This window comes from Hypoxylon trugodes (assembly GCF_022578975.1).
Source record: "Hypoxylon trugodes strain CBS 135444 unplaced genomic scaffold F4822scaffold_4, whole genome shotgun sequence".
NCBI classification, from domain to species: Eukaryota; Fungi; Ascomycota; class Sordariomycetes; order Xylariales; family Hypoxylaceae; genus Hypoxylon; species Hypoxylon trugodes.
In genome coordinates, this window is record NW_026250019.1 from 3805660 (window position 1) to 3824448 (window position 18789).

Consider the following 18789-nt stretch of genomic DNA (forward strand, 5'->3'; position numbering starts at 1 on the left):
ATTTTGGTACGACCTTACCTGCATCTACATGCTATGCATGTATATGTATTACACAAATGTCATCGTCGACCTCTGTTGTTATTAACAATAGTATTTCAAAAGATAAATGGCGGTTATTTTCTTGTAAGCGATTCTGCTAATTCATCAAGAAGGGTCGTGTAACATTTTTATTGACTTGCTTATATAATGCTTCTGTCATGCCTTAAGGTCTTTCCTACGGCAATTTGTTGACATTTCCTCCTATATAGTGTATGTTAATCTGTAACCCGCTTTCCTCCGTCACCGCGGGTCTGGACATTTGATTTCTTACCGGTACCGGGCTGTTTATAAATTACCTAGTCCAGGGTATCTTGTCGTTCGGTTCAAACTGGCTCTTTACCATGTCTAAAAAGGTCGAGTGGTTGGACTTAGTATTGATAAATCTTCAATAATAGTTTGGGTTATTCTCGTGTTGCCTGACTTCTACTTGATAGGTCAATTATTACCTTACTGGTATCGTTGAAACAAGAACTTGTGTTATCAATAATGATGCCAACATGCGTGCATCTTCATTTCACGAAATTCATTAGCAAGCACACCTGCAGTCTTGCATATACTTCCAATCATTTCTCGGCTATCTCGCCGTCTCTCCCAGCTAGACGAGCTTGCTTCAATGATGCTTCTATCGTAACTCACTTGGGTAGCCATGTCAAGGTCTGTTCGCCCCCAATATTCACACCTACCTAGCTAGGCAATTAATCCCAGTCGGTTTCATTGGATGATACCAGGTATCAGAGAGTCGGTTCCGGGAAATAACCCTTGCGGTTGATCTAAAGACGGCTTGTTCCCGCGCATGGGGTCGTCTTGGGGGCGCCTTAACTAACGGGAGAGCATACCCGTTTGCCGCCTTCCCTTAATGGTAATCCTCATGGGTCCATGTAACTTCAGACTAAGCCTAAACATCAGCAACAGGGGCTCGAATTCTTTTCGACGCGCTTCGCTTAAGGCTACCGCATCATGTTTACGATCAAGACGAAGTAGCAACCGATCGATTATATATCGTGACGCACGTCAATTGTGTCGATTCAATTGAGCTGATCGTTATGAAAACGAACTTGCACAAGAAATTGCGTATAGCCTATCCACAATTTGTCTATCCGGAATTGTGATGGAGGTATGCTTCAATGTTCATCCCCAGACTTCGCCTATTGAGTTCACCCCATAGTAAGCAACAATACTACGTACGTTAGTGAAGGGGTTTTATCTACAATTAAACGCATGAATGTTTCGGATGGGTCGAGACCGTAAGATTATTCCCAGGGGGTTCCCTACACTGTGCAATACACCAAGCTACGCGAGATCTGATTACACCTTGTAAAGAATTCCATCCCCTGAAAGTACATAGTGTGATCATCTATTGAGTAGTGCTCCCAAGAACGTATGTTGCACGGGCTGTCGACCGCTGTCTGATCGACTAGTTTGTTGTTCCCCCTTTTGCTCCTTTTCCTCGATCAAGGGACAATTAAGCCTATAATATTTATCATTTAAATAGTTATTTTGGTTTCGCTATATCATACTTCGACTATGTGAACAGCTTTAGCTCAAATTTTGTCTTTTTATTTTCTATCACACTCTTTTAGCTATATTCCGATACAGACACTTCAAGATGTGGGGTATGTATACGAGCGTGGTAGTTATTCTTATCGTGCAACTACAGATCTCCCAGAACACGGCTAATTTGTATACCCAGAAGAGGCGAGAGACAGTTTACCACCAGTAATATATACGTTCCTGGTTCTGGACATAATAGCTGTTGCATTGAGGGCGTTCGTCCGAATTCGTCTAAGCAAGTCTTTCGGCTATGATGACTTCGCTATGGTCTTTGCGCGTACGTGGTTTATAATTCTTTATCATCCCTTTAAACCTGTTTCGAGTTGCAAAGTCCCCCATTGTGGCTACTGCTGACGTTCTGATATAGTGGTATGCAAAATTCTGGAAAATCGCCGGGTATAGAAGTAGTGGGTTATGGACTAACATACAAACAGGCGGGCTTTATTCTGCTCTGCACGTTCACTTTAATCTCTCTCAATAACGGTTATGGTTCCGCGGAGATGAGACCTGAATGGAACCCCATCACGGGTGTAAAGGTGCGTATATTAGGCGGATATGGTTGCGAAGGGGCATCGTGAAGGGACATAATCATTGGGCCGTCTGTTGGCTAACGTTCAAACTTTAGTTCTTTGTGGCTTCTACCCTGGCTTACGTCATCGTTGTCTACGTAGCGAAAGTCAGTGTCGCGCTGGTACTCTATCGAATCGCCGTAACCAACAAACCGATACAAAAACTTCTAATCGGATCCATCGTTGTATTAACTATATGGACTATAACGTCGGCTACAATAGTAGGCCTCCAATGTCAGCCCTTGAGTATGAGTTGGGGTGAGATGCCCAAGGATGGAAAGGGTACTTGTCTTCCGGCGTACGTGTTGGCAAACGTAGGGTATTCCATAAGCAGCATGGATATCGTTAGTTCATTTTTATACAGCGGGCTTCCTATACTGCTACTCAAGGGTGTACAGCTCAGCCTTCGAACAAAGGTGTCCGTCATGATCCTGCTCGGGTTAGGTATAGTGAGCTCCATTGCCACCGTTATTCGGCTGAAATATCTCGTCGACGTCGCCAAATTAACGACAAGTGTGGGAGTAGAAGCATCAAAGTAAGTAATACGGACCGATCTATTGCCCCTTTCAACGATTTGGCAGCGGAAGTTATCCACCTTGCCCAAATCTATGGGTTTTCACCCTAGATATTATAATTCTTCACACTGAGGCATACTAACACGAGAAAAGCGCGTATTTAACGACATTCGTGTATTCTGTAACAGAATTAGGTCTCACGATCTTCACAGCGTCACTTGCTGCCTTGCGTCCGTTGTTAAAATTCCTTCCCTTCGGAAACTCGACAAGCCAGGGCTACGGCAGTTCAAAGAAGAAGTCGGAGATACGTTCAAATATGGGCCCTCCTGTAAAGTTAGATGACCTTGACGTATCAGGCAGCCAAGAACATATCGTTCCACAGGGAAAGATCCAGAAAGAGACGGAATATGAAGTCCATTATTCAAATGTCTAGAGCCAGACAGCTATATCCCATATGTAGTTGAACCAGTACGTACCCAGACACATGACCCGCAACTTTAAAAAAATTAAAGTTTCCACTACCCAAGTAGCTAACCAAATGTATCTTAGTAACCACAACTGTCAATAAGTGTGGTTAGGTACATCCCTCAAGACAGGAGTGCGACATATTGTTCTCAGATCACACGTATCTTACTACTTAATCCAAAGTGTATGACAAATTTCGATTCTTAAATTTATTCCTATTGGTCAGGCATATCCTGCTATAATTAATTGCCCCTAAGCATGTGCCTGGCAGCCTGCGTGTATTCATATTCATATTCAGAACACCTACCAGGATAGGTACGTGGTGGATGTTGAACCGTGGTCTATTAAAAGATGGATATAAGTAAAATTCCCCGCCCACTCTTCGGCGAGGTTGTCACATAACCCCATTCGTGTGCAGGGAAACGTGTGTTCCGCATATCAGGAGATGCAATGGTACGTCTCCTTAATCCACCCACTAACGTCCGCTTTTCGCTGACTCTGACAGCTTGCTAAGAAATATCGCCCCACAACTGGTCACATCTCCGGGTTGTATCTCTCGCAATTACTGCTCCAAAAACAGTTTCCTCCTAAGAGCAACCCCATTGCGTTGACGTACTTAACCATCTTCGGTGAATTTTTAGACCTTTTCAACAGCTCCACACCTAATTTCCGGACTTGTTGCTCGTGGTATACCACTAACCCTCGGAGAAAAACGGTTGCGTCTTTTTCGTTCAAGTTATATTGCTTCATGATCAGTGGGACCGCATTCCATTGCCGGTCAGCAGGTTCTTTTCGCTCCACGTTCCACGAAAAATAATCATTCGTGAGTCCTAACACCCGACCAGAAGACAGGTAGAAATCGCGAGATAACTCTATTTCAGCTTCATTAAGGGAGATGCCTAGGGTCCATTGCATGAAGCTTTCCATGATCCTAGATTATGTTAGCACTGAAACCATAAGCTTAGGGAACCCGGGAACTAACCCAAAACCGACATTCACTCTCCTGTATTCGGTGTATTCACCAATTGTGGCAAACGGGGTCTTCCGACTATCGTAGTTATCAAGGTACGACTTTAATGAGTCTATTACCCGCGGCGCCCCCTTCCTATCCATTTTAATCAAGCGTTCGCCAAAACGATTGAATAATGTGGAGACCTGAATCTTGGAGCTTGGCTTGTCTGGCTTTCCTGCTAACGAGTCTCGGACACCGGCATGCACCTCTAGAGCTCCGTTGTGAGGTACATCTTCAATAACGTCTTATAGCACCGTCAGTTGTGATAGCTAGGAGACAGGGTAGGCATGTACAAACCATCATATAACCATAAAGTCTCGATGATCTCAGTGCCCAGCTTTACCCTTTCTGTTATGCCGTCAGGCCATGTTAAAGCAAAGAAATTACCATATGGGCCGGAGGAATGGGATCTATAATCAGCATCGGGAAGAAGGCCTTGGAAATTATTTCGGGCATCAAGAGCACTCTGTGAAACTTGATCTTCGTCCTTGTGTACACGCACCGGGAATGCCGTGATGGACTGCGGAGCTAAGGATGTGTCGAGCTTGGTTGAAGAAGTTGACGAGACTGAGGATTGACTTAATGAAGATTTGTGTCTAGGGATGAAATTGGGGAGATTATTGAAATTTGGTTTCTTAAAACTTAATGTGAAACGTAATGTACTAGTCTTAGACATTTTGCTTAATATTTAGGATATCACAAAGTGTTGAAGTCCTATAGAGTATGAGAATTCTCTTGGAATAACCGTTCTAGAGGTGGTAAATACAGTTCCTATATATTCGTATAGATCTTTTTACTTTCCAAACGAGGGTTGGCGTTACGTGAGAGGATCACAAGCGACGATGTGAAGTGTTGATGTCACATGCATACCAAGGTAAGCAGCCAACTCCAGATGTACATCACATCATGCAGAGAACCAAGACTTGTCTAGAGACGTATTAACACCCAACAGTGGAGTATGGCCCTGTATTCTGGGTTGCGAGGTCTTATTGTTGACAAGGTTGGTAGTTAGACTGATGTTGTCGCACTCATAGGCTATCTCCAAAGATAGGAAGATTCGCCAATTATATCATTAGACTCCGAACCGAGGGAGATCCCTAGCTATCAACGGTTGTATTTTCTATGACTTGTTCGAAGGATTTTGCCTAGACCCCCACATGAAGTGCTCGTAGTTGTTTAGGAAGGAAAATCTCGGCTAGGACTATCCTACGGGGACCCAGTATACGGAATAGTATATTCTAAAACACACATTCCGAGTACCCTGGGAAGTTTTGTGGCCTTTGACTATCAACACAGAATTTTCATAGCCACAATCTCGTGCATCGTATCAATAAAGTCGAGAGTATTACAACAGCAAATAGTTGAAAGCTCATTGGCTCCTCTTTCTGCAGGTGTCACAGAAACGGCCTTGAATCTGATTTGCTAGATGGCAGTAAACCAACCCATAAAGGGAAAGTGCCAAGTTCCGAGACCCTTTGTGGCGCTTCGGGAGATGTACAGCACCAATCCTAATTAGGAGGTACAGAAAAACGCGCGTAGATCTCATACTCAACTGTTGTCATTTTATATGTAGCCTGAGAAATGCTTGCCCTTCATGCCTTGGGAATTAGTTGTTTTAGAGTTGATAATAGGTCAGGTCTATTCCGAGTTCCGGATTGTACCGCAGTTTCGTCATGATGTGGTCCTCGTTAATCCGACCCATGTATTGTAGAACCTCTTTCGCGGTTTAGTTCGGATTCTTAGTCTATTTTCGATCTCTATTGAAATTTAGAATTTACATATACTTTCTTTGCCTTCTCTGATCTTATTCGTTTCTTTTCTTCTCCTTTCTCTTCTCCTTTCTCTTCTTTTTCTATTGTGGCGTAACATTCCTCTTTTATATTAATTTGCGTTGTAAAACCACAGCATCGTCATCAATACGAGTATTGTAGTGCGTATTCCCTTGGATACTATTTCTTAAGCATGCCAAAAGCGATGGGAATATGGAATAGGAGAGGTCGCGATTCGTAATACCCCGGCTGAATCTTGGAATCAGGTAAATTTCTCGTTATTCTATATGATAATATATATTCATTATTCTACGGCGAAGATAGGAAGTTCTGAGCGTTGCATCTACCAGAGTCGCCTACCCTCTGAATGGTCTCTTCCTGTATCTACCCTACTAAAATGCTATATGGGTACTAAAATATGGTATCGCTAGTAAGAACACCTTGTAAGGTGTATTTGATTATTTGGCCTACTTTACCAAACGAAATCATGTCTTGTTTCAAAAATACGAGATAGTAGCGGTTGTAAATTATTTTGTATGTGGTACAGCAATGAGTTGCCCCAGAAGCGATAATAGGCGTGGGCCAATGAGCTGAAATGGATGTTCCCCATGGGGTCAAGTATCTAAGTACCTAAGTAGCGTTTCGATTGATTGGTCGCATCCGCATACATGTACCTAGGTATATACATACACAATTACAGTACCTATGTACATTTGTAGTCGTAGGGGCTTCCCTGGTCTTTACTAGAGTATTCATGTAATTATAGCAACTACAAATGAAATATCTATATGGTTGATTACCTAGGTATATATAAGAATGCTTTCAAGCTATGGTACTTGGGTACCTACCCAATACGGACTCAGCCATGAGTGCACCTTCCTCCTGTTGTGGTAACTTCCTATCACCTACATTTCAAAACTCTATTCTGCTACTATCAACGAGTGAAGTACCCATACCTACGTATTGATATGTATTTCCCTATACGTCCAAGTAGAACTACATATTGTTGCTGCTGACTCATTCAATTTGAGCAGCCGTAGCTTCCAAGATCGAGATCCTGCTCAGGTAAGCACTTGTATGATCCACTAGCCTCCAACTTTCCTCTCCTCTATTCCATCGTGAATTGTCTGTAAGCGAATTCGACATCCTACATCGTTAAGAAACCGTAGAGCTTCAGTTATATGTTTGATCACAATTGTTCCCATAATGCCTTCCTCTACCAAGCGCAGCTCTAAGGAGAGAAAGGGTGTTCGTGCCCCACTCGAGCCAATTGATGGAAATAGCACTGTCGTCGCCCCTCAGACAGCTGAGGAGACCGACGCCGCTCCCTGTAAGGACATAATATTCTTAGTTTCCAAACAGTACAGTCTTCATCTTGTAGCCCTTCTCGGAATACCTAGTTATATGCTAGCTCCCCAGCACTAGATTCGGGAAGATTGACTCTATGTCTTCAGGACTATAATGGTTAGCGAGTGCTCCCACAAGTCAGCCTACCTGTGGTCAATGCGAGTTCTCCCTGATGGACCCTATCGCATGTACTTTGCTTATCTCATCCCCAAAAGAGATGTAGGAATCGGTATCATCGTGCCACAAGAGGTGCAATATCAAATTACATCCCTTTTGGAATAGAATCCCTCTGCGTGTTTAGTGGTTTCAATGTATATCGTAACACCTGGGAACAAATTGAGATTGTCCTAACATAGATCGTTGCTAGCGACCCCCGCCCGACCTCGTCGGCAGGCCGCTGCCGCTGCTTCAACTAAATGGGTTCTCATTGATCCCCCGGGTGCTCCGACAACACCCTTAGCCCCCAAACTCGACGGCAAGAAGGATGTAGCTGCGAACCTCTGCGAACACGATGATGGTGGTAACAATGCCGATACCGAGTCATTGCTTCTTGAAAGCTTGTACACTGGGGCGCCCGAGGAAGAAGAGGACGAATATCTTGGTCTGTCGGACGATGAAGAAGGGGATGTACATCTCAGTCTATCAGACGAGGAGGAGAAGGATGACGACGAAGACCTATCTGCTGGCCATGTTGAGCCCGATGTCGCCGGCAATAAGCGAAAACATCAGAGCGATAATACATCACCACGAAAGAAGGCTCGGTTCACACCCAACCTTCCTATGGATGAATTCATTGTTGCGTTAAATAAGAAGTTTTCAATTAAAGACGGCGATTTGGAAGTCCAGAATTTCCGTGCGAACTTGTCATAGATACTGGATAAACTATGTCATTGGGCTCGTTCCGATAGCGAGGCAATTCCAGAGTGGTTCCATACTCCGCGAGCCCAGCGAGAGGTCGCGTCCTCATGTAGGAGATTTCCCCTCCGCCGACATGTTACAGCAGAGTTCTTGATGAATAAGATCCTTGCTGCTATACCCATGCATTGCCAGAAGGTGCTAGGAAAAAAGGGCCTCAAACCAGCCGACCTTCTGGACCTACCTAAAGAGTGGCGTGCAACCAAATTGTGGATGGTGTATTTTGATATACCGACCCGTATGCGACCAGGGGAAACGACGCAAGTACCCGAATTTAGCAACGGCCTGCGTAAGGGACTTGAGCTTCCTGACTTTGTAACGCACAGCTTGAATTATGCCTAGTCACTCTTTCAAGGATTCCCTGGGGCTAGGAAGCATACTTGTGCGGATTGTATAACGGTCTCTTCAAGCGTTTGGGTTGCGAACCCGACAAACGAGGAAGAATCGGTACCTATGTATCAACTGTTCAAACGCACTGGTAATCGCCGCATACAGACCTTGATCGACAAAGAGAAAATTTTGAGAAGGCTAGGTTCGTGTTGTTGTTACTATCGAAGATAGGGGGTGCATTAATTGTTGTCGCGCAGTTAAAAAGAGCGAGTGGATTTACGCCGACTTGATGAAGATAAAATGCGATGTAGTAGTTGCAGCGCATATTTCGTACGACACGATGAAGAAAGGCCTTTCATCTACAGCGAAGTAGATGGAGAAACGGTCCCAGTTTTCAAAATGCGGGCGCCTGATGGTGGAAAATGTATCAATTGCGGTTGTACCTAGGTAGGTACGACCCGGTTACTGGGTGGAAATACGTTGACCCTGAGACTCGTGATTCGACAAAGATTCATTGTCACAATTGTTGGCATTATCACAGAAAGTACGGATCGGAGAGGACGCGTAGTATTTGGGCAAAGCGAAGGTTAAATTGCCTCGTGCTCAACGGGTCTGCATCGATTGCAAACGAATGGAGAAGAATGGAGTTCATAGTTGGGCATTTCTACTCGCCCAAATTCTCTGCTTCGGTGAACCATTCATTAGTGATCAACATCTATCTACTACCTGCCTTCTTGACAAGTTTTACTTCTAGCAGTGGGAGGGCAGGGGAAAGCCCACCCTCAAAATTACTCTGCCATTTCCTTCACCTTTCCTTTCCAAAACACATACACACACCCACAGTCGCGCGTACGTTAAAGCGGTAGTCATTATTGAATATTGTTTAGAGCCGTGCTGATTGAGGGATGTAACAACGGCTTACTTGAAGAGTGATTATATGGTGTTTGCCAAGCTTGTTGGCGACCTGTGTAATATCATTTTATGGTGTGATTTAGGTAGATTTTAGGTAGATACCTAGGTAAGAAGAAAAATAAGAGAAATAAGAAAAGAAAGAAGAAGAAGAGGGAGAGAAGGAAGGGGGAAAAAAGGAAGGAATGAAAGAAGAAAAGAAGTAGGAGGAAGAGGCAAAAAAAAAGGGGGGGGGGGAGGGGGGGAATACGTAACGTACGTTAATACGTACGCCTTAAAAAGGTATGAATAGCTTCGGCTACCTGAAGGCTTGCCGGCGAACTTAGCGTGATCACTCTGCGATTAGTAAAGCTCTCAAAAGAAATTTCCAAGGTTACCTAGGTAGCTATCCGGTCGTATTCACCCAAAAGTCCAGCGCCACGCGGTCTTGGTGCCTTGGAAGATTGGTGGCTATGGAGACGGTTTTGTACGCGCCGGTCAAATCAATGCGGAAGTTGAGCCCCTAGCGTACTTTCGCATTAGGCCTACTGATATCGTCCTTGGGGCGCGGCACGTTTCGATATATCGTTTCCTTCGAAATCGCTCCCCGGGAGCGGATTATTTGGTCCACCGTCAATCCCTTCTTGTTCTAATTCCTCTTGCCTGGCGCCATTGTAACTCGTAGCTCAGTGGATATGGGGCATACATATCAACTTTATTTATTAAAAATGTAGATACTAGTATCTAGATTTTCAATAAGCAGGGATAGGATTTTTGGCAACCACTTTTTTGTAGGAAAGAGCTTCATTCGATATACCTACCTAGTACCTACCTAGGTAGGCAATGTCCATTCCTCGTCTGGCGCTTTCCCTAGGATGGTGAGGCATTACAGGCGACTAACCTTATTAACAAGGAGGTGCCTTCCCTTTTAACTTCGTTATCTGAAATCGATCTTTTTCCTCCTATAAATACCCAGCCTACCCCCCTCAAATCCTCTCCCGAATCTTTACAAAGTCACCAACCGGAATCTTCACGGGGCTAAATCTCATTTCCTAACCCTTAATCCTTATTGCATCATGGCAGACACCAATGGCCAACCCTCAACTACCAAAGCGAAAGGCTCCAAGTCACGACACAGTAAAGCAAAGGCGAAAGAAAAATTCGACCCTTTCCTCTACTACCAAGAAGTCTACCAGGGAAACATGAAGATCCAAGACGTTGTGAAATCAGCCGGCAAACTTTTACTAGTTTGGTACCCCGATCCCGTCCCTACAAAGTTTGTTTTCACTGAGTGCACCACTGCTGGGGATCCGACCAATAGCGAAATCGATTCATATCATAAACAATGGTCAAGTTTTACAAATGGCAAAAGCCTCGCCGCGCCCCCATCCAGAATAGTGAACGACTGAGTTGAATCGATTGGCACATCCGCGATATATGTTGGTTTCGGTCCCGGAGGAGTTTCAACCTTTGTCTTCTGGATCGATAATGATGGTATGTTCTATATCATTAACTACTCCACCATTAGCTCTTCCCATTTACATATCAGCCTACATACCTTGCGGCCCTTTACTAAAATATACAATAGTTGTCGAGATCCTCGGCCCCATGAGGGCTGAAATGCAGAAAGCCGGCGTCGCGTCCAGTGGTTCACACTATAACCGAACCCAACTCTTCCAAACCTTATGGGATTTGCATCATGCCGGGGAGTGGCACAATGAATATTTAAGCGAGTGGCTACAGAAAGTCAACGGAGACCCGGACTTCTGGGGTATTCCCCAAGGAGTAGCCTACACATTATCTGGTGTGTACCAGTGGCTGTCCACCGCTGGTATTATCCGCCTCATCAACCAATACCCGGATTTTTTTATAGAGAGCAAGCTGAATAACCCAAACGTCGAGGCCGATCCCACGAACCCACCACTCACTATGTACCTTCTCGAGCACAGCGGTGAAGATTGGTGCCGAGCGAATTGCGTCATGTGACACTTCATGAGTAGACGAAACTCTGGAAAACTTGGAACGGCCAACGAAAAACGCTTCGAAGCAACTAGCACATCGCATCCCCTGAAATGGTTGAAATCCGCGTCTCAAATCCGCGAGGAAGCTACCTCTTGGCTCCTTCAGGCTGAATCCGTCACAGACGAGTTGGCCGAGTGCGGTCTTACACGACCGTTGTCTGAAGAGGTATGGGCCCGATACGCACCAATGTCATCACAACAGAAGCAAGAGATGGAAGAAACCCACCTAGATGCGATAGAAGATTTCAGAAATCAAATATATGATGAATCTGAGACAAGCGGTCGGGTGAAGAAACTTCCGGCTATGACGCCCGACGAGCAAGCTGCTCTGATCAAATTCTTGATCAAAAGATACCGTAATGTACGTTTATAACTCCTCAATCCCATCAGCCAATTATGTCGTCGCCCCTAACCAAGCCTTAGCTCGAACTTGGACACGACATTGATGACGCTTCGGTCGTCGAACCAAACGATTTAAATTTAATCGACCAGGCCAACCAGGCCAACCCAGATCTTTTCGAAGACGATGATAATATCCGAAAGCCCGAGGACGGTGAGTTGCAAATTGCGAGCAAAGAAATCCTCCAGGCTACTTGTGCCGAAAAACGAAGATTTATGTCCTATTTGGACGACCTACTTGGTGGTTCTGATTCTCAACCATTAGATTGGCAAAAGGTAGAAGAGATTACCGGTTGGAATTGCCACGACCTCCGTATCGACAAAAGCAATCCATAATCTGAACGCTTCCAACCGCATCAAATCATGGGTACGTATTCTTATTGACTAACATAATCTATCCATCCCAATTCCATTTCTCACACGCCTATCCGTTGCAAATCACTAACCAATATTTCTTTTTAGATGTGGCCTTATCTCTGGAGAAGCTGTCGCTATTCCCTTTCTGTTCCATGCTCACCAGTTCTTGAGGGATCGGCAAGACCGTAATCATGCTTGCGACGCTGGCGCAACTTGGCAAGAAGCAGAGAGCAAAGTGGGAAAAGCAGAGTGACGCCACGCCGCCTAAGGAAAAGGTGAAATTTGCTGCGAGTTTATACCAAATGCCGGCGGTGTTGATTAAAGCCGCATTCACCGAAGCAAGGCACTGGTTTGGTTCCGAACTAAAACCTATGATATATTATGGCGATGCCAGCGATCATAACTCCGGCACGTCAGGCCAAGACTCGATCATAGGTTCGCACCGTCTGGAAATATTCTTAGAAGAGCATCCCGATAACGACCCAGAAGTAAGTTTAAACCTAAACGTCTTTTATTTTCTTCTCCTTCTTCTCCTTCTTCTCCTTCTTTTTCTTCTTTTTCTTCTAATATTACTTTCTCTTAGACATCAAAAATAGTTATTCTGAGCTCTTACGTTACATACAAGAGGCGTGAAACTATTGGTACCAAGAAGTTGAGGTCGCAGTTAAGCCAAGAGGACAGAGTGTTTCTCGCCTTACATTTAGTGGATTCGAATAGCAGGCGTGGTCCCAACGTCGAAGAGCCAGACGAGGTCGACGATTTCGAGCTACCGGAAAACCAGATGGAGCGCCCTGAAAAGGTCGGCAGGGCCCCAAATGAATACGTCATATTGCGTCCTAGTTTTCCCTACAAGTATCTCGCCGTACTATGCGATGAAGCCCATGTGTTGACGAACAGACATTCTTCGATCCACAAGACTGTGAAGTGCCTAGATAGGGCCCACCTCATTCTATGTACGGCCGCTCCTATTATAAACACGACGATTGACCTACTAGCATACGCCTTATTGATGTGGCCAAAAGCCAAACCCCCCAAGATGCCAGCGGGATTCTCTATGAATTCATTCTACGGTCCCGGCGCTCTCCTAACCAATTATACCCACTCTGATGTAGGGGAGAGATACCTATCTAGGGTCACTAAGAAAGGCGTAAGCCTGAATACTATGCTCCAGGACATCGACACCTATGCCGCTGAGTTGCAAGAAAACTTGTCAAGCGGGTCGGAATCTACTGGCAAGGCTCCGCTCATAGACCCTGGAGAGTACCCGGACGACTACGACGACATCGTACTATCCGCCGAAGCGGGCAGGAAGCCATGGGTTTTTAACCCATGTCACATGTATTGGGCGCATCGTGAATTTGATGACAGCTTTTCGGAATCACGTAAATACGGTGGCGATTTTTTATCGGAAATCGCGATAAAGAGGGGTATGAATACCCAGCTAAAGTTACCTAACGGCAACATTACCACCCCAAGCGACACCATACCTGCCGCGAAATCCGTCGTGTCCAACATCCAATTTAACGAGAAAGAGCAGGAGCTCTACTTAGAAATCTATAGGCAGATGGCCAATCGACTTTTCACGCCCGAACCCGAAAGCGGCGAAAAGCCAGACGCAGCACGTGGTCGGGATTTAGCGCAACGCCGCATCAATTCGTTAGTTTGGCGGATCTTATTATTGTCGGCGCTAGACGTGCAAGCAGTGGACTTGCTGCTACCAAACGTCAAAAATATAGCCTTCTCTACGGTCTTCGCCCCCCCTAATCACAATACGGGTCTGCAACTCCTCGGGGGGGCTACCCCGAAGAAAACCGCTGGCGGAAAGCAGAAAAATACTGCAACGCTGGGTACGGATCAAGTTGCAACACTAGCGACCAAGTGGGATGATGGGGGTGCCTCTTGGTTATTTGAGACTCTGAAAGCCGGCGAAGAATATTCCCTGCCTACCCGCCGCTTCGCCTATGTGCAGTGGGTCGCGGCCATGTCACCGATAACCGCCCGTGTCCTGATAGAGGTTGCTGAGGGTATGAAGGAGCCCATCGGCCCTTCTGGTCTCCCCAACCGTTTCGTCGTGATGGTCATGATGCCATGGGCCCAGCAGTAAGTATTCATATATCCTTCCCCAGCCCAGCCATTACCACACATATATTCATATACCGATCTCCTCCCGACCGGCTCGTCTGAAAGCTCCTTATCCTCTTCTCCAATCTACTCTTACTAACTCCTTCCTTCTTAGATCGCTAGCCCTGGCGCTTGAGATGTTCGGATATAACGTCATAAGCTTACGAGCAGGCCATTCGATGGCCAAGAGGAATCGTTTCGTCGAAAAATTCAACGATCCGAAGTCTGACGTACAAATCTTAGTCATCTCGATGGAGCTCTCTGCGTTCGGACTTAATTTGCACAAGTCATGCGCGAGGGGTATCATCGTTCAATGGCCATGGTCGGCCAACCATCTCATGCAGATGTTGGGTCGTTTGCCTCGTATTGGCCAACAGAGACCGGTAAGATGGACCATCTATACGATGCCAGGGACCCTCTGCGATAGAATGGAGACCATAATTTGGTCAAAGTATGTCCGACAACCCCCCATCGATGGCAAGATCTCCGCCCACCTAAACGGTGAGCTCGCGTTGGTTGCCGCTTATGGTATCCTATACAACGTGTTCACGATACCCACCCATAGATACCTGTAGGACAGGTACACATAGATCTAACCATCCAAGACACGATCGACCCCTTACACCAATGTCAAAAGTTATCAGTCTTTTTTGGGGATTTGGGTCAGAAGCTCATAACAGAGCTCAAACAAGGCTGTGGCGATGCAACTATCACATTGATAAAAAATCTCGACAAGAGAACCCCTGGTGACCTCGTAGCAGGTGCTGTCATATACGCGAGATACCATTATGACAATGATGCCTATCCCGAGCTGTCATGGGAGTGGCTCAGCCAGGTGTGCATGGTCTCTCAGTTGACCATGAAGTTGGACGAAGAATGGATAGGTGCCTTCTTACCGGACACCATCCTACGCTCTCTAAGAGGGGAAGAGAAACGCGATCGGGTCGAACGAACAAAGTCTTCCAAAGCGGAGTTGAAGAAGCTTATACCTGATGCCACCGAAATTAGCGACGAAGGCAATGAGTCCGAGAGATCCGACATGGACAGCAACGATTCGGAGCCCACGAGTAGCAAGAGAAAGCAAAACGAGGAGGAATCATCTTCGAGGAAACGCGCAAAGTCCTCTGACGAAACGGAAGATCAAGAAGGTATGGAATTTATTCAAACCTTTGCATAGTCCTTACTATATGATAGCTAACATTATTATAGGACAAGAGTCGCAGTTGAACGACGATTAAGTCGCTATCGAGATAGCGGAGTAGATGGCCGAACGCGGTTTGTAGCAAGGAACGGGAAAAGGGGGTGGGGTACTTAGATTGTATGAGGTTCAGGAAAGACCACAATTTACAAAACATGTAATGGGCCGCATTATTCATAGTTCATACCCAAGCCCTTAAGGCTGGCATTGCAATGTTTTATTAAAAATCCTCCAGTTATTCCATCAATATGGTCTGTATTTTCCTATGTTGCCTTGGTTGCCTTGTGTCGCTCCCTAACCTTATCAAGTAACATCTTGGCCTCGGGGACCTTAAACTCGTTTGGATTATATTTCTTCGGTAATTGCTCACCTCGGAAGCAAGGCAAGCCCTATGGTTTTTTTTTGTTTTTTTTTTAAAGTAAATGACGTATAGGCTAGCAATTAGAACTACTTACGATTAACCATTGTGGAGGTAAATAATCTAGTTCGCCGTGAGATGCGATCGGGAGGTGGAGAGCATGGATGCGGCGCGGAGATATCATCGGGGATGTATGTGGAACTAATAATGCCCGCGTTTTCGAATGATTTAATGAATGACTTAGGATAATGGATGTTAAATTCAGTATTTTTATGGTTTGCGCAAGATCTCCGAGGGGCCGTGAAAGAACCAGGAATCGATCCGAGACCACTAAATTGAAATCATGACGTCACTCAGCCCGGTCGACCCGGAACCGTCACAACAAATATTAATGTTAGATCTTTTCTTTCTATCGCCTATAATCTTTATCATTCGAATATGAATTTAATAATATTTTTTAATATCTGGCCGTGGATAAATTTTTCATAGAAAAAGTAATTCATTCTTACCTAGATAGATATCGACGCTCGCTTCTTCCTTGTTCTCTTGCACCAGCGCTTCTGGGATCGGCTTGTCGCTGAGTAATCGCCATACGTGTGCTGCTATCGACTACTACTTCATGCCTTTTCGTTTCGATAGCTAAGGTTATTGTAAATACTATAACCTACATCCATAAATATTTTCAAGATGAGCTCGTCGGCCATAACGCCTCCTTTTGGGGCATCGGATTACGTCAAGTTTTTCGGCGCCGGTGCGCTGGCAGCAACAACGACACATGCGACCGCAACTCCTATCGATGTGGTCAAGACGAGGATGCAGGTGGATGACTCGTTGAAAGGGCTTAGAATGTTGGCTGCTGGACGACAAATAGTAGCTAAAGAAGGAACATCGGCATTACTTACGGGGTTTGGGCCTACTGCCGTTGGCTATTTAATTCAAGGTGGTGGGAAGTTCGCCGGATATGAGTTCTTTAAAAAGAAATTCATCGACTTGACAGGTTCTCAGGAGAAAGCGACACAACGGCGCACAGCTATCTACCTGGGCGCTAGTGCGACGGCCGAGTTTTTTGCTGATATCGCCTTATGTCCGCTAGAAGCCACGCGCATCCGTCTCGTTTCGCAGCGCGGCTTCGCCTCGGGGATGGTGGGGGGCTTCATGCGTCTCGCTAGGGAAGAGGGTTTTAAGGGCTTCTATTCGGGCTTCGTACCTTTACTATTCAAGCAGGTTCCATACGCGGTGGGGCAATTTTCCGTTCATGAGGCCGCTGTCGAAGTGATTTATCGGACTATGGGACCAGAGCGAAAAGCTAAATTGACGCAGCTGCAATCGACTGGCGTGGAACTGACATCGGGTCTCGTTGCTGGTGTGGCGGCGGCGGTGCTTTCGCATCCAGCTGATACGCTGCTTTCGGCTATTAATAAGGGAGCGGGGGATCCGAAGCAAGGTGTCACAAGCAGGATGTTCTCGCTTGCACGAGAATTTGGTCCGCGGAGATTGCTATTAGCTGGTTTGGCCCCACGTATTGTTATGACGATGGGTTTGGTATCGGGGCAGTTTATCATATATGCTCAATGCAAGACACTGGTTGGTGCGCCGGCTGGGATAGAAATTCATAAGGAGTAAATGGGGGGAATTCATTTCGGAGATTTCGGAGATTTCGGGAGTGGGGGTAAAAGGAAATACGTACGTGACAATGCTTTATGAGGATACCTACAAGGGAAACTTGTGTAACTTATGTGGGCTATTGCTTTTTGAAAATTCAATAGAATATTACGCGTGATTCTATCGGAATCTACCTGATGCGCCCCTGTATTGGCCAAATTCCCATCTGCCTCCAAAATCCTCTCCCGTCGAGTACTCGACCCAGCGAAGGCGTATCTCTTGGTAGAGCTCGTATACCCTCCTCTATCATGAGCTCGCCGACCCAAGTTAATAATTGTTCTTGCCTCTGAACTTTGGACACGGGACTGTCGACTTGACCGTCGCCGCTCTTGGCGATCTGAATTGCCCAGTCCTGTACCAGATCCCACCAATCGTAGACATGCATGTCGCTAATAAGCCAACGCTTACCCGGGGTGAAGTTTCGATGCAGCGCAACGATAGCTCTGGCCACATCCTCACCATGTACCACATGTAGTGCACCCTTCCCTTTTAGATCGGCTTTCGATTTCACTACGCGGTCAACCCAATCTCGTGGCTGACGAGAACCTCCGTACAGACCTGCTAGATTAAGTACGGAGCCGTGTGAACACGTCATTAGCTCGTCCTCAGCAATTGCGCGAGGATCAGCACTATCGTAGAGCGATGATTCGTCCTGCCATGTCGGCGCTTTCCATATACTCGTGGCGCCCAATTGAATGAAGTGTGGCTTGTTTGTGTGTGTCGACTCGTACATGCGTACTAGGTGCTTGGCCTGCCCCTGACCAATGAGCGGAAATGTGATCAGCGCTGTTTCAGTACGCGGTAGCGCATTAAATTGCGTCGGGTCGCTTGATCCGGGGTCGAATCGGAAGCGGATTGTTCCATCTCTGCCATCTGTTGTTGTAGCTGCGAATTTGATCTTTTCGTGTTTAAGAAGTGGAATTAGGAACGTCGACGTCCAACCCGCCCCAAGGATTAATAGATCAACATGACCATTATCGTGTTCTACATCGGATTCAGTTATCTGCATGTTGATTGTTTAGTGAAGATTTAGTGAAGATGCTGGCGACGCTAATGGAAAAGCAAAAGGAGACGGTGCGGGCAGCGGGGTTGAAATACATGTACAGTACCTAGGTAGAAGTACATGTATAGGTTGTTTTCTCAGGTACATCCATGCAAGTGTAACGCGACAACTCGCTTTTAATGACCTCATTCAATACACTCCGAGTGGTCAATCCGGAGTTACACGATCGCCTTTGTACACCTAAAATCTGAACGACGTCCCAGTGTTCAA

The 18789-nt window shown here is 45.8% G+C and overlaps 7 protein-coding genes across 7 annotated transcripts; 5 read left to right on the forward strand and 2 right to left on the reverse strand.

Moving 5' to 3' along the window:
* Positions 1–1645: 1645 nt before the first annotated feature.
* F4822DRAFT_428734 (uncharacterized protein) lies at positions 1646–3107 on the forward strand (the record flags this gene model as incomplete). Its single annotated transcript, XM_051460962.1, has 6 exons — positions 1646–1652; positions 1730–1867; positions 1958–1986; positions 2025–2126; positions 2216–2694; positions 2828–3107. 6 exons carry the CDS (start codon positions 1646–1648, stop codon positions 3105–3107), a joined length of 1035 nt encoding a protein of 344 aa, XP_051316171.1.
* A 566-nt stretch (positions 3108–3673) lies between these two features.
* On the reverse strand, positions 3674–4855 carry F4822DRAFT_443252 (terpenoid synthase; the record flags this gene model as incomplete). The annotated part of the gene is made up of 3 exons (XM_051463084.1): positions 4449–4855; positions 4122–4395; positions 3674–4070 (listed from the first exon to the last, which is right to left on the reverse strand). The coding sequence occupies exons 1-3, from the start codon at positions 4825–4827 to the stop codon at positions 3674–3676; spliced, it is 1050 nt and encodes a 349-aa protein (XP_051316172.1). The 5' UTR covers positions 4828–4855.
* A 2271-nt stretch (positions 4856–7126) lies between these two features.
* F4822DRAFT_443254 (uncharacterized protein) lies at positions 7127–8137 on the forward strand (the record flags this gene model as incomplete). Its single annotated transcript, XM_051463085.1, has 2 exons — positions 7127–7250; positions 7635–8137. 2 exons carry the CDS (start codon positions 7127–7129, stop codon positions 8135–8137), a joined length of 627 nt encoding a protein of 208 aa, XP_051316173.1.
* Positions 8138–11008: 2871 nt separating this feature from the next.
* Positions 11009–12156, forward strand: F4822DRAFT_428738 (uncharacterized protein; the record flags this gene model as incomplete). The annotated part of the gene is made up of 3 exons (XM_051460963.1): positions 11009–11331; positions 11401–11782; positions 11845–12156. The coding sequence occupies 3 exons, from the start codon at positions 11009–11011 to the stop codon at positions 12154–12156; spliced, it is 1017 nt and encodes a 338-aa protein (XP_051316174.1).
* A 212-nt stretch (positions 12157–12368) lies between these two features.
* On the forward strand, positions 12369–16039 carry F4822DRAFT_443255 (uncharacterized protein; the record flags this gene model as incomplete). Its single annotated transcript, XM_051463086.1, has 5 exons — positions 12369–12665; positions 12761–14277; positions 14414–14799; positions 14904–15446; positions 15508–16039. 5 exons carry the CDS (start codon positions 12369–12371, stop codon positions 15534–15536), a joined length of 2772 nt encoding a protein of 923 aa, XP_051316175.1. The 3' UTR covers positions 15537–16039.
* Positions 16040–17562, forward strand: F4822DRAFT_235271 (mitochondrial phosphate carrier protein). The gene has a single exon (XM_051454205.1). It carries the CDS (start codon positions 16542–16544, stop codon positions 17475–17477), a length of 936 nt encoding a protein of 311 aa, XP_051316176.1. The 5' UTR covers positions 16040–16541; the 3' UTR covers positions 17478–17562.
* A 37-nt stretch (positions 17563–17599) lies between these two features.
* On the reverse strand, positions 17600–18561 carry F4822DRAFT_401829 (uncharacterized protein). Its single transcript, XM_051457974.1, has one exon. It carries the CDS (start codon positions 18523–18525, stop codon positions 17647–17649), a length of 879 nt encoding a protein of 292 aa, XP_051316177.1. The 5' UTR covers positions 18526–18561; the 3' UTR covers positions 17600–17646.
* Positions 18562–18789: the final 228 nt, after the last annotated feature.

Excerpts from the sequence above, each read along its gene's own strand:
- F4822DRAFT_401829 (XM_051457974.1), bottom strand. The coding sequence starts at position 18,525 with ATGCAGATAACTGAATCCGATGTAGAACACGATAATGGTCATGTTGAT.
- F4822DRAFT_235271 (XM_051454205.1), top strand. The coding sequence starts at position 16,542 with ATGAGCTCGTCGGCCATAACGCCTCCTTTTGGGGCATCGGATTACGTC.